The sequence below is a fragment of the Triplophysa rosa genome, linkage group LG3, assembly GCF_024868665.1.
Source record: "Triplophysa rosa linkage group LG3, Trosa_1v2, whole genome shotgun sequence".
NCBI lineage: Eukaryota > Metazoa > Chordata > Actinopteri > Cypriniformes > Nemacheilidae > Triplophysa > Triplophysa rosa.
The window spans coordinates 2,687,716-2,702,818 of record NC_079892.1 but is presented as its reverse complement, the minus strand read 5'-3'; the positions used below and the strand labels follow the sequence as shown (position 1 = coordinate 2,702,818).

At 38.5% G+C, this 15,103-nt stretch overlaps 2 protein-coding genes across 3 annotated transcripts in view; both read right to left on the bottom strand.

The window, feature by feature from the left end:
• The window catches only part of zmp:0000001167 (protein phosphatase 1 regulatory subunit 12A), a 15,551-nt gene extending 11,781 nt beyond the window's left edge, over positions 1-3,770 (bottom strand). For both annotated transcript variants that reach the window (XM_057329694.1, XM_057329695.1), the window contains exon 1: positions 3,443-3,770. In XM_057329694.1, the coding sequence (XP_057185677.1) occupies positions 3,443-3,718 (276 nt within the window). In that variant the 5' untranslated portion in view covers positions 3,719-3,770. The remainder of the gene's footprint in view (positions 1-3,442) is intronic.
• A 1,187-nt stretch (positions 3,771-4,957) lies between these two features.
• pnpla2 (patatin-like phospholipase domain containing 2) lies at positions 4,958-13,892 on the bottom strand. The gene is made up of 9 exons (XM_057329718.1): positions 13,419-13,892; positions 12,514-12,746; positions 12,343-12,408; positions 10,065-10,277; positions 9,867-9,927; positions 8,119-8,313; positions 7,755-7,887; positions 6,568-6,690; positions 4,958-6,321 (listed from the first exon to the last, which is right to left on the bottom strand). Exons 1-9 carry the CDS (start codon positions 13,603-13,605, stop codon positions 6,057-6,059), a joined length of 1,476 nt encoding a protein of 491 aa, XP_057185701.1. The 5' UTR covers positions 13,606-13,892; the 3' UTR covers positions 4,958-6,056.
• Positions 13,893-15,103: the final 1,211 nt, after the last annotated feature.

The following is a 15,103-nucleotide window of genomic DNA, read 5'->3' as shown; positions in this document are numbered from 1 at the left end:
GAGAGAGAGAGAGAGAGAGATTAATTAACAAACTATACATAACAATTTGAGATTCACGCAGTTCTGTGAATAACACTGATGATACAGTCATGGTTTACATAATCTTGAGATTATTAGTGACATTAACATATTGCATCATGGGAAATCCATGTTTTCCTGTGCTCAGAGTTTCAGGATGAAATAGCTGGCATTAGCCCAAGGCAAAATAAATGCTCTGCAAACTGATTACACAAACCAATATGTGTTCAAATGTAATGCAGTCGACCTAACTGAGTTCTTTGTTGTGCAAAACAACATTATTATGATAATATGTAAACTGTATAACAACTGTACAGTTAAAGAATATTGTCTCTTTAAATAGCTTCAGTTGCTGAATGTTACTTTTTACAAGTAGCTTGTAATGCAGCTAAATACTTTTCTAATGTCACATGTAGCTTGGCTGTATACTTTGAAACTGTGGGCTTCCATCATTTATAGTAGCTTGAGGTGGCTGATAACGCTACAGCAATAACACACATCAGCCTTTGCTTTACAGTAACAGGGATTCGGGGGGGGGAATGTGCCCAACATCCTGCGGACTCGAAGCAAATGATCATCTCTCAGAGGACACGGGCAGCCTATAGAAATCTAAACATACACAGCACTCGTTTTTCACTTTCTCTCTCTCTCGCTCTCTCTGTGGACAGAAAGCCATTTCTATTCATAACCCCTTTTGCATTGTGTGCGTTTGTGTGGGTTTCTGTAGAACAGTGGGAACCTTCTTTACAGAGAAGGTGTGAAGTTCTTCACTGGGTCACTGTGTGTGTGTGATTCAGAGCGACTGGCCTTTCCTTCTGACAACAGCCGCTTGTGCTGCATGAAGAATGTTTTCCATGCGCTCACAAGAGAAAGAGACGGAAAAATTACAGAGCAATGACTATATTTAATTCCCGTTACCGAGCAACAGGAGAACAACAGGACCGAGATCGGGATGAGCAACGACAGAGCATCATCGCACATGTGAGCGCTCACACCGCTTCAATTCAATATAAACACTCTCATAAACTTTTGCCCCACACACAAATTTATATACGTAGGACGGAACAATATTAAAATAAGAATTCAAACGTTTATACAATTTCGGATAGAAATACAAATATTAACATAAATATTATTATGCAATAAGGTGCAAGAGTAATGCTAAATAATATAGTTCGGCGTGAAGTGTGACCTATACAAGCACAACAAATACAATATAGCAAAACTGACTGCCTTACTGTTTTTTATAAAGTAATTACATAATAATACATCATGGACACAAATTTTATCCAGTAAATTCATAGAACTGCCATCTGAACGCTAGAAGATATCGGTCTTGACATGGAATAATAAAGTAAAGATCAGTAATGACTCTTACTGTTTCGTGCTATTTGGCCAAGTTGAAAGGTTAACCAATCAGCACACAGGATCTGCTCGATAAATATTGATATATATTTCTAGTTTTGCTGAGATTTAGAATATTTTATTAAGGTGAAGCTTGCGTGACAGGTGGAATTTATAAAAACCCTCAATTGTTCTAGTGTGGGATTATTCAATGCATGAAAAATACATGACAGATAAACAACTAATATTCTAAGAGCAATATTACAGTTTAAAAAATGAACCTCGAGGTTGCTTGTGTAAGACAAAATGTTTTAGTTCTTTTAAACCGTTGAGAACGAAGTTCAGGTTTGTGTGTTTGGTTTGACTCATTGATGGTCTTTCTCCTGAGAAACCCTTTACAAGCAGGAAAAGATCTGCTCACAATTCTTTTTCCCCGACCATCTGCGTACTGAACGTCTGTTTACTTTAGGACGATTAGGTGGTAAACCATCTTTGTAACTCTATCTGTGACTGAGGGGAGCATATGTGTTGATGTTTGTGTATGTGTGTGTGTGTGTGTGTGTGTGTGTGTGTAGCAGAGAGGCAAAACAGTGTCTTTAACAGGATGTGACACTGATTCTGTCCAGAGCTAAACACACACATACACACACACACACACACACACACACACACACACACACAACAGAGGGCTGTGTGTTCCCAGGCTAATTTCACTCCGAGTAACGGTCAGTATTCATCAAACTATGATTTCATCTGGGCTTTATCCTCTCATAAAATTCAGCTTATGTCACGGAAAAACAGAGTATGAACTTAAAGCTCGCCACGCAACAAATCCAACCAAAACATTCAGTAACAAAAGCAGTTTCATCTCATCTATAAAAGATGACGAAAACACAAATCATAACGTAACATGAATTTTAAGCAAACCAGGGTTTAAAGTCGCATTTCAAAACTGCAACTGAACTGTCATCACTTTTGAGAACGCACACAAACACGAGCGTGTATGCGTGAAGAAGTGAATACATGAGCTTAAAAGGTGAGACATAAGCCGCTGTTGCTGCATACCTGCGCAGCTGTGAAACACAATGACAACTGTAGCATCGGCAGAGCGCTCAGACAATAGCTGTGCTCGCTTGACACCCTGTCAAAAAACTATTTCATATTTGCATAATTAATCATCTGCGCAAGGATTAGATGGTTTCTACCTGTACAAATTTGCTTTTCAAACACACGGCTGAAGGAAACAATAGCACAATATATAGCCCCTCCTAAACCATACAATAAAAACAAACAATCGAGAGTGAGAAAAAAAGCAAAAACAAAGCCTATATCAAAAGGTACAAGACGAATTCCAACCATTCCTTGAAACAGCTCAAAGATATGAAGACAGTCCTGCTGTGCCTGTTAAACCTGGATGCTGGAAGGCTGAAATCACAAGTGGGCAGTAGCCACATTAAACATGACAGCTACGGGACAGACCCAAGACACTCCCTAGTCTTCATTAATAAAGAAAAACACATACACAAGATGAGTGCCAAGACAGCACTGATACAACCTTTCGCACACAAAGTAAAACAAATATGAAAAGTAAGAAAATGTCAACACAAGTCTAGATGAAGGCAGAAAAGAGAGACCCAGAACTTCTGGTCCAGACCCAAAACTTTGCCAGCAAGGCAACCCAGGGCCTCGCCTTACCATCAGAGCGGTTTCACCATCAGAGCGGTTTCAATAGAATCTTTCTAGAACTACAACTGCGACAGAACACACAATTTTGTGATATTTTAGCAGTAATTTACCAAAGATCTCAACAAGATCCCTAACCAAATGATCAAACGTAGAATAACGGGACGTCCAGACCAGAGGCGGACATCGCGTTTCAAAACTTGTGAGACGGTTTGTTACAAAGTCTCAACGTCGACGCAGATTTGAATGATCGCTTTTGTTACAATGTAACACTTCACCTGATATGGCGCGTTTGACACACAGTTCAGGAAGGCGCAGAGAAAAGTTCGCGAAACTTTCGCAAGTTTTAAAGTCGAATCTAACGAACGCGTGAACGCGTCACGGATGATCCGGATACCTGATGCAGAGCCGTCAGTCCGTCCACATTGGCGTGATTGATATCAGCTCCCTGGCGCAGGAGCTCCGCCACCTCCTCCTGGTCCCCAGCGGAACAGGCGGCCATGAACACGGCGCCCTGGGCGAAGCGCACTCGGCCTCGTCGGTTTCCGGGAACGGAGGTCTGGCTCCTCGCCTCCGCCCCGGTCCGGTCCGTCTCCGAGCCCTGCCACCGTTGGAGCTGATCCTGGCGACGCTGCTTCGCAGCTTCGGACCGGGAACGGTCAGTGGCCGCCATCTTCCTCCCTCGGTCTCACCCGGGGAGTTTCTGCTCACAGACAAGGGATGGCCGATTCGCGAAAGAATCGGGTGTTTTAACCGATTCTTCGGTTTGAAGATTCGGTCGAACCGATTCACAAAGCGCGCGCGAACGACTCCCGTAAGAGATCCCTAAAACAAAAACAAGTTTCCATTACGAATACCATTATGAACCATCTACTGTTTACTATTAAAACCATTACGATATCGTTAGTAACCCTGCTGAAAAAAACCATAGAAACCATTGAAGAAGTTATAATGGTTTTATTGGTTTTAAAGGGATTTGTATTGGTTTAAATGGAAACTGTAATGGTTCTACTGGTATGTGATGGATTCTATTAGTGGGATGTTAAATCCTACTGGAATAATGCCCAAAACACACTACAAAAAGGCATTTTGTAATGGTTGTAATGTTCATAATGGTATTTTATTGTAAACCATTAGAATTTCTGTTGACGTTCTATTGTTTTTTTCAGCAGGGAAGTTTGGGGTCTTATAAGATTTAATGGTGTTCTGATGGTTCCCAACATATTACCAGAGATCCACAGAGACCATTACAGTTTCCATTTAAAACCAGTAGGACTCCCAATATAACCATTCAATAGATTTGACGCATTGTATACAATGTAAGGAATCTTGAGAATGATTTCAGTAAATCGGTTCCTTGAAGCGGGCCGTTCGAACGATCCGATTCATTAAAAGATTCGAATCCCTCAATGCTATTAGATCAGAGAAGAGAGAGGAGGAGAGACGCAACAGGCGGAATAATAAAACGCGCCCTCTGCCGGACGCGGAAAGCCGAGCCGAATGCGCCCCCGCCAGCCAATAGGAGCGCAGCGTCAGAATGACGCACTCCACTCCCACGCACTTGAACTTGACTCGTACTTTGGCTGCGCTGTGGCACGGTGTGTTGTGCGTGCGTTTGCACCAATTTCATGTTTCTTTCTCTCTGATTTTCCTATTAATTTGAGAAGAAAAGCACATAAACAAAATAAAAAGACTAATATGTAAATGCGAAATGTAAACGTTTACAAGAGTGGTAAAAGCATGTCTATAAAAGTCAGGAGATTTGCAAACATTCCCCAGGCACCTCATGACTGTATCTCCGTTTATCCATTAGGAAAACAGATGAGCACTCTTAAAAATAATGATTTTAAACCTTATGTGACAAAATATCAAATGCTGTAGTTTCAAAGAAAACAAGAGAGCTCTGTTAATGGGTTAACCTATAATGTGTCATCAAGAATATTTCACATACACATAACACACACGTGCAGGGTTCAAATGTAACTTTTGAAGTGAATTATCTAAACCCTTTAATATTTAAACAACTTTTATAAGTTGATTACAGTACTGAAGACTTTAACACTTTACAGAAACGGCTGTGATCTTGGATTTGCACATTAGGCAGATTAGATGTATTTTATTGGCACCAGAAGACCAGTCCTAGATTATAAAGTATTTACATGGATTAACAGATTAGATCAGTGCATAATCCGTGTCTGGAAACCGTTTCCAAAAAGAACATCTGAGATAAACAAAACAAATCAAATAAGACACAACTATACAAAAAACAGTGAGACATGCTGCACAAATCCTGCATGCAAAATAAACCTTCCAAGTCTAGAAACATTCAGTTTGTTTGGCACTGAGTTCGACATACTTTTTCCTTCAAAACATAAATACTGTTGACCAAGGCATGTAAGACACATCCAATGACTTTCTGAATTTACATTTTTCTACCGATACGACACGCAAAGCACATGCAGGAACTTTCTGACATACATTTCTTTCCGACAGCCATTCAGAATGTTCTCTGTTTAATGCAAGTTAACACAAACAACCAAATCTGTGACATACCGCCCATAACCAAAGAAGTTGATTTTATCCTTCAATTCTTTATTTATGTTGCGGTTAAACGCTCCAGAGGTTTTTAAAAATGTAGATCTTATCTTGCATTAAAATCAGAACGTTTCTTTAAAATAAAACTGCATTCTGAAACCAACTTTTCATCCCGACATTCAAATTGAAAACATCCAGTTTCCCAGGTTATGAGTAAATAAATATAAAGTTTTGATCTTGTGTTTTCTCAAAATCTCCAGGAAGAAGAACCTCGTCAGCTGCGAGATAGAATCAAACTTTACAAAAAGCAAAGCGAAAGAATCCCAGAGCATTTGATGAAATGTCATTCCGATGATGCACACCATCAGGCCTTGAAATGTTTAAAGTTCAGCACAAGGCCTCACTCTCAGAAGTCACTCCATGGAACATTGCATTGTGGGATATAATATCCCTATTGTTAAGGAAGCAAGCTGGTGTTAGGAGGGTCCAAGTGGGCGCATGGTAAGACCCTCATCTGCGTCTTGGTGCCTGTCAGTCGTTGAGCTGGCAGAGAAAGACCCTCGGAGGTCCAGATTGACACAGAATAACCCCGGCAGGAGTTGACGCTGGTACTGATCCAATCGCAGCATGGCATCCAACACAGATGAGCTGCCCCCACTGATCCAACCCGGGAGCAGGCGGCCCGCGCTGAAGCTGGCCGGGACGGATTGGGAATGTTTAAATTCCAGCTGATAGGAAAAGCTGTAATGGGCAGAATACAAATATTGTTTTTGCTCTTCGAAGCTACTTGTGTTTTTAGAATATCAAGTTAAAGTTTATTTTTGAAATATGCACAACAGCAGTGCTGTTTTCGTTTATTCAGATCATTGAATCGAACTACTTAGGAATAGTTTCGTGAAAAACATTCTGTCTCTTAGTGGGTGAGCGATCTATGCATATGTGTGTGTGTGTGTGTGTGTGTGTGTGCACGCATGAGTGTTTTCTCACCGTGCAGACACCTGCTGCGACATGCTCCTTCCTGCATGAGTTACTAAACTTTGCAGCAGTTTCACTGTTTGCTCTTTCATCCAGCCCACATCCTCTTGAATATCTGGCAACCACTCCAACAGTCTGAGAAAAGAGAGAGAAATACATATAATATATATCAAGTTATTTATTGTTCAGTTTCACGATTTCACAGCCCGGTGAACAAAAGTGAAAGTTTCAAACTTTCTAATGCTTGATTGATTATGTGACCCACATAATATTTGGCAAAGGACACAAACATTCATCACATATGCATGTTTATCCACATACTGTACATGCAGGGTATAGATGTAACTTTTTTAGTTAATTCTAAAATAAATTACCTGCTCGAATTGTGCATTTTGCCCTAATTTATTAGTTTCATTTTTCTTAAAGTAAAGGAATAGCATTTTTTTATTTTGCTTAGTTTGCATGCTATACTTGTGGCACGTGTTGGGTGTAACTAGTTACTAAGTAATTAGTTACTGTAATTTAATTACTTTTCCCTTGAAAAAGTAAAGTAGGGCATTACTCTTATTTTTTCTGTAATTTAATTACAGTTACTTTTGATGTAATTAAACGAAATACTCTGTGTAATATATGTGTGTGTGCAAAGTCTAACTTTAAAATCTGTGCTTTAATGTATAATTCTCACATTTGTAATACTTTGGTCAGTTAATAATACTACTTTATGTAGTTTAATATTATTTATTTGAATGAATTAAATAAGCCGTTTCATGTCTGTCCTTGAATCACTTAACTAATCAAGGTGGATATAGGATATAGAAAGTAATTACTAATAAGTAACTAAATACTTTTTGGAGAGAGTAATTTGTACAGTCATCTAATTACACTATTGAATATGTAATTAGTAACTAGTAATTAATTACTTTTTCAGAGTAACTTACCCAACACTGGTGGCACATCAACGGGAGATTGTGTATATGTACATAGGTATATGTATTTATGTATAAAATGTCACCTCTTACACCATAAAAACATAGGCTCCATGTCATTTTGCTCACCGTATGTTTTCGTTGCTTTTATGTTTATCAGCCAATATCTTATCAAAGCCCCCTTTATCCGGATTTGGCACATGCCATGTGTTCATTTGGCACCCTTTATGTATTTAATACTTTAGGAACACTAGTTTTGTCAGTCCGAATTACCTGATACTCATCGACACGGCTGATTCTAGAGGAAGTGTGTAGGGAAACAAGATGGCCGACGCCATCCTGACAGGCAGCAGGTTGCTTAGTGACTGCAACAGGCTCCGCCTTTCTTTACATGCATCGACCAGTGCTGATGAAAGACCACATATGTTTTACCCGTTTTGTTTAGAATATAGGCTGCTCTTAAAAAGTTCCAATAAAATCATGGTATTACCATAGCATTGGTAAAAAACATGGCAATACCAATTCCACTTTTTTGTTCATGTGGATACTGTTTGAAAACCATAGTATTACCATGGTGTCAGAATGAAACCTTATACTATAAAGGAACTATAATCATGATTCTGTTGTCTATCAGCACCTTTATGTACTCGAGGAGGCAGATGTTCAAAGATGTGTTCCTCGATGCTCGAGAGATCCTTGGCCTCTCCTCCTCTCTCACATCTTCTCTGTGACTCTTCATGATGACCTTCATCATCCTCATTGTCAGAGTCATCCTCAGCACCCCCACCAGCAATGGCAAGCATGCGGTGTGGGCCGCGATATTGTAACAAACCTAGAAAACACACACACACACACGATGAAAAATCTACTTGTGCACACACACTGAACATGCGACACAGCATAATTTATGCCTATTTGTAATACAGATATTCTGACCATCGGAGATGTAAGGGATGTGAGCGATTCAAATCAAATCAAACACGACTTCAAAGGATTTAAGGCAGAACACTATGGAGGACCAAACATGGAATAATTTAAAATATTAAAAACTAATAACAGCAAATAAATAAATAACTTGAATAAACAAATACTATTTTAATTAAATTTAGTCCTGATTTGGTATCACCTGTTTACTAATAATTAATTGTGCCTTTATTCTCAACGTTATTTGTTATTCTTTTTATTATTATTAAAATGTATATATACAGTATATACAGTATATATATTTTTTATAACCTGTGTTGATAGTAACTAGTTACTGTAATTTAATTACTTTTCCCTTGAAAAAGTAAAGTAAGGGTTTTTTTCTGTAATTTAATTACAGTTACTTCTGAACTCAATACTGTGTGTAATATACCTTACAGAAAAGACACACGAAATTCACATGTGCAAAAAACACATGTGATCACATGTGAAATGTGTGTTTTTGGAACATTTTGGTGTGAATTCCATGTGAATTCCCACGTGAAACCCATGGGATAACATGTAAAAACCCATGGGATAACATATGCGACATGTCTCCACATGTGATCACATGTTCTTCACATCACCACATGTTGCACATGTCATCCCATGGGTTTTTACATGTTATCCCATGGGTTTCACGTGGGAATTCACATGGAATTCACGCCAAAATGTTCCAAAAACACACATTTAACATGTGATCACACGTGTTTTTTGCACATGTTAAACACATGTTGTATACATGTGATCACATTCGAAAAACATGTAAAAAACATGTGAAATTCATGTGTCTTTTCTGTAAGGGGTGTGCAATGTTGGAATTGACATAAAAATTCAAAGTATAACTTTAAAATCCATGCTTTAATGTATAATTCTCACATTTGTAATACTTAGTAGTTAATAATACAACTTTATATAGTTTTATATTATTTATTTGAATGAATTAAGAGCCGTTTCATGTCTATCCTTGAATCACTTAACTAATCAAGGTTGATGTAGGATATAGAAAGTAATTAGTAATAAGTAACTAAATACTTTTTGGAGAGAGTAATTTGTACAGTCATCTAATTACACTATTGAATATGTAATTAGTAACTAGTAATGAATTACTTTTTCAGAGTAACTTGCCCAACACTGTTTATAACCCATCATTGCACACGGGTCTAGCCAAAAATATTTTTGGGTGTTAATGCAAGTATTGGCCACTAGATGTCACTCAAACACAAATCTCACCACACTTCCACCAGAAATAAAAACTAATCTTCCCTAACACAGCTGTGAGGCTTGTAGATAATAAACTGTATTCCATTAACAGTTCATGATATCAGTGGCACCTGCTCATATTCAGAAGTAAATGAAGCGTTTGGTGAAATATGCGGATGTATAAAATAACTGCAGTGTGAAATCTGGAGATAAACTCACCATTAGTCTTGAGAAAGTGTAAAGCATCTCTATATCCCTGCTTGCACATATTCTTCATGGCCTGAGGAAGAGGAAAATGCTGACGTGAGCGAGAGGCGTAAATGTGATTCTGTTGACAGCCGGTGTATTTCAGGCTAACAGGGAAATTCAACGGACAGAAAGTGTAGAAAAAACATAAATGTTTGTGTGTGTTTGTACCAGAGGGTCAGGTGGGAAGAGAGCTCTGGTGACTCTGTACAGGTTGGCTAGTGTGAACTGAATGGAGGTGTTGGTAAATCTGAGCTCGTGCAGATTGGTGGAGCTGATGTCTCGTGGGCAGATGTCACTTTCTCCTGAGAACGGAGACACTGTGATGGTGTTTTTCAGTTCGTACTGCGGTAAATTATCACTGATGCCCCCATCCACATAGCGCTGAAAGAGAGAGAGACATGTGTGACACAAACTATGAACATAACATTAAATTTAGACCAGAAATCCACAACAGTATAAAAAGAACAGCGGCTTACGGCCGCAGGCAGTCACACGCTCACAGGAATCATTTGGGATGCTTGTTTGGAACACAAACTGCCAACGCAGATATGCAAACATACAGTAATCCCTGCCTACACACACACACACACACACACACACACACACACACACTGACTCATTCACTCGCTCGGGCGCAGAGGGAGCTGCAAGAGTAGCCCACTTGGACGGCCTGCTGTGCCACGTGCCAGCTGTGTCAACACTGTCTTATGGACACCGGCTCAGTACTACTGATCTGAGATCAGGTCCTCGACGAAAAAGAGCAAACACACACGAAAGCAATATCCTGAAATGCTTCCATTTAATGAGTCATTTGTTATATATCAGAAAGATTATTTTGGTGCGGCTGTTTTCGTGTTTCACACGAACAAACATACTGTAAATGAAAAGTAAAAGAGTGTAAGACTGAATTTCATGAGATGTTCAGGTCACATATCACCATGACAAGAAAAAAGAGAAATTAAAGATCAACATGTCCCAAAATGATCAATGAAGAATGCAAACACATCCCATTTGAAAAAATTACAAATGTAACATTTCCATGTAACATTTTTATTTTGATTCACTACATTTAATTCACTTTTTAAACTACATTTAATAATCTATTTATTCAAATGAAATAAAAATAGCTCTCGCTATATATAACTTTATACTATATATGAAGAGTCTGGTTCCAAAATGATATAACTCTGTCTTTAATTTTTTTCAAAAATCATGTTTTTTTATTATGCCATCATGTTTTTATAGGTTTTAGTGTGTTAGTATTTTTTTTAGTTATTATGGCTTAAATCAAAACAAACCAACAGCAGTTTGATTGATATTAATTGGAATGCACAATAAATAATTTGCATTGATAAGCATCCGAGGAGAAATGAAACCGACAAAAATCTTCATGGTACTAAACGTGCTTCACTTTCTTCCGTGCGAAATATCATTTCTTTAGATTTTAGGGTGAAATGTGACCTGGACAAACACACTTACATACAAACCCACAAACAACAACACAGGAATACATTAGTACCAGACAAAGGTCAATAAACTAGCAAAGACTAGAAAACCGATTAGAGGCAGAAAGAGAGAGAATTATTATGATCAAAATACAAATGAATTGTTTTTCTTTCTTCTTCTCTTTCATCGTTTTTTAATCCACATGTCTTTCTAAACCTGTATGTCTGTCTTCTGGAGAACACAAATGAAGATATTTTGAAGAATGTTGATAACCAAACAACATTAAAGCAAAGATATTATATTAACAACCACTGCCACTACAATGAATTGGGAGGAATGCAACGCTCAATATGGCCGCTCTAGCGAAGGAAGTCCCGCCTTCCAGTGAAGCGAGCCAATCGTCAATCAGTATTGACTGACGATTCTTTGGGGCGGAGCTCTCGTGATGCGCAGGCGCAGTAGACGAAGCGATCTCGAAAAAGGTGAGTTTTTAGCGTAATTTTAGCGTAGCAAACCCAAGTTGTGGTACAGTTCATGTCAGGTTTACTTATTGATCGGAAATATGCTGTTTAATTGTGATTTTTGACAGTGATTTTAAAAATATCTGCCTTCCCCCATTCAAGTAGATAGGACTGTGGACTTGCTATTAACTGCCCAGAGGCGTTGCAGACATGGCCGCCGAGTGGCACGACTTCCGTAAACGGACTTTGATTAAACCCCATTGACTTCCAATGTATGAACACAAAACCAGTAACACGTTTCTCAAAATATCTTCTTTTGTGTTCCACAGAAGAAAGAGTCATATACAGGTTTTGAACCAAATGAGGATGAAGAAATAATGACTGATTTTTTTTGGGGGGTGAGCAATCCCTTTAATCAGCACAAAACCTCTCAAAGTTTACAGGAATTCTTTCTTTGCATAACACAAACAAAGACTCTTATCACAAAGTGCAGATGGAAATGAATTATGGGTAAATACAATAGCGGATTGGACACTCACCACTCCCTGCAGGGTTGGAGGAATCAGGCCACAGTACACAGGAATGTAAGTGCTGCATATACACGCCTGTACTCACAGGCACACACAAAAACACACAAATGATTTAAAGATGAAACAAGAATCGGATGTATCCTGAATCCTAAACAATATCTAACCTATGTTAATACACACCTGCACCAGTTCTTCATTACTGCTAAAGTGTGTCACCAGCACATTTTCTCCATCAGTGACCCGAGTCAGAGAGATGCCCAGACGCCCGGTGGCAATTCTGTGAGCGTCGGGTGGCAACGCGTGATGCATCATGGACCGCAGGATCTTAACCAGGTTGAAGGAGGGGTGCATGGGCCCCAGGAAGCGCTTTTGGGCTTCTTTAGCCATATCTATGAAGTTGGCACCCACCTCTCCTGTCACACGACCAGAAACACAGCAGTCAATGTTGAAACATTGACAATAAGCAACAGGTGATGGTACACAAGCAGTGTAATCTTTGACACAGAATTTCTAAGTATAGATCAACACAGAAACTTGTGCTGGCAGCAGATTAAACCGTTATGAAAACCCCCTGTGGTAAAATACCACAGCAGTATCATGGTACAGCAATGATGTCAGAAAGTAATACCATGGGTGTTTCATGTATCATGGTAATAAATGGTTACGATATGATAATATTTGTTTTAAGGTACTGCTAATGCCTGTACCAGGGTACAAGAGGACACCTAGATGCTCAAGGTACATAGAAAATACCATGGAATTACCATGGTACATGTTTACCACCGTACTACCATGGTGGCGTTGACCATAGTTTACTATAGTAAAGTGTAGTAACCATGTTTCTTTTGGAGGTTTTGTATTAGTTTAAATACAAATACCATGGTTGAACTATGCTTATGATTTTCATAAGGGTAAATTATTAATATTACATGTTATTTGCAGATATACTTAATATTTCAAATATGTAAAAGATTACTTTTTAGTGCCATTAGTCTAGGAAACATAACCAAGGTACAATTTTTGTTAGTGAATATTACTAATAAAACATGCAAGTTTATTCATTTTTTAAGACTTTTTGAGTTTACCCAGACATGCCCCGCTGACAAGTGCAGAGGCCGTGAGCGCGCCCGCGGACGCGCCGTAAACGTGACGCGCGTTCTCCACCAGAAACGGCGCTTGTTCCTGTAGACAGCTCGCGACTCCAATGTGATAAATCCCGAGAAAACCACAACCGGCGAAAGAAATGTTCCACGGAGAGTCGAGAGGAAACATGCTGAACGATTCTTTATGGCAATCTTTGTTAAAATCCTCCTGGAGCTAACGTACTGTTATCTCCGCGTTTGACACATCGATGTTTCAGATATAGAGCTGTTTATTTTCCTTTCAAACGTTTGTAACAACCACAATATTAACTTCCTAAAACTGAAACTGACGGTTCCTTAAAATGTCCTGAACGCGACATGTGGATATCTAGCGTGTTAAATAACTTTGCGTAAAGTCACCGGTGAGTTAGTTTTGTTGACTTGGGCACCGGTTGTTATGCAAGCGCGAAGGGAGGGGCGTGTTGATGTGGTTTCACCGGTGTGTTTTCGTCGGTGTTAGCCAATCAGACACTGCGACCGTATACCCCGCCCCTCCCCCTTGAGCTGTCATTTGAAATGTTTCCACGAACGTGTGCTGTCACGCGCCCTTGTCAACTCTGTTGTGTTCTATTTAAACATGTCGAATCAGAGGACGATTTATTTGTTGATTTTATATTCGCCAATTTTATTAATTTATTTAATATACAAATATATACGACTTTTTATTGTATTGTAGATTTTAATATATTTTCTTAAATCACTGTCAATATAAGATGTTTCCTGGAGTAAAAACGTGGTGTAAAAATGACTGTAGCCCCATTCTCTGTATGTTGTTTTTCCCTCTGAATGGTGTTTTCCACCTTTGTACAGTGTTTTACAACATCTTACCAGGGTTCCTCCCAATTGACACTGTTGTAAAAATATGTCCTCCCGGGGGCTTTTCAAGGACAGAATACCCTGTAGAAATGTTTTGATCATTTTTCTAACTTGAGAAAAGTTGTGTCATCCCTAGAAAGCCCCTTTGTGTATTTATTAGTGGAACACGGGCAGTGTTCTCATAGTTTGCTCTGGGATGTTTGAAAGTTCACATTTGACAAGGCTGAAACTACAGAAAATAATGTGTTTATTCAGTCCAAGAGGTGGAACCACCACAGTTCCACAAATTAAAATTCTGGGCATCTCCCACAATTCTTCTCACGCATAGCAATGTGGAACATACAGTAATTTGTCCTGGTGGCATTGAAACACACTTGTTATGCTTTTATGGGATTTAGTGATTTTCCAAATAATAATAATAGTTATACCAATCCTAAAAATAAATACCAAATGCACAAAGATGGAACAAATAAATGCATTTACAAACAGTGACATTTACAAATCTCACAGATGTTTTCTGTATAAATTGATTTTATTATTAATATTATTGTTGTTGTTGTAATGGTTTTTATAATTAAATGTATGAAAGTGGTCAACTTGTAGAATTACAGTAATAGTCTGTTACTGTATGTATTGTGTAAGTTGAAGACACAACATTTTGATGAACGTTTTAAATTTAACATTATGATTTATATTAAATGTGTAAATACAAAGTGTATACCTTGTAACTGGTCGCTTTTTGTTTTACATTACATCACATTTTAACCTTCATTACAATAAGTCAAGTCCATATGACATAATTTAAAAATAAC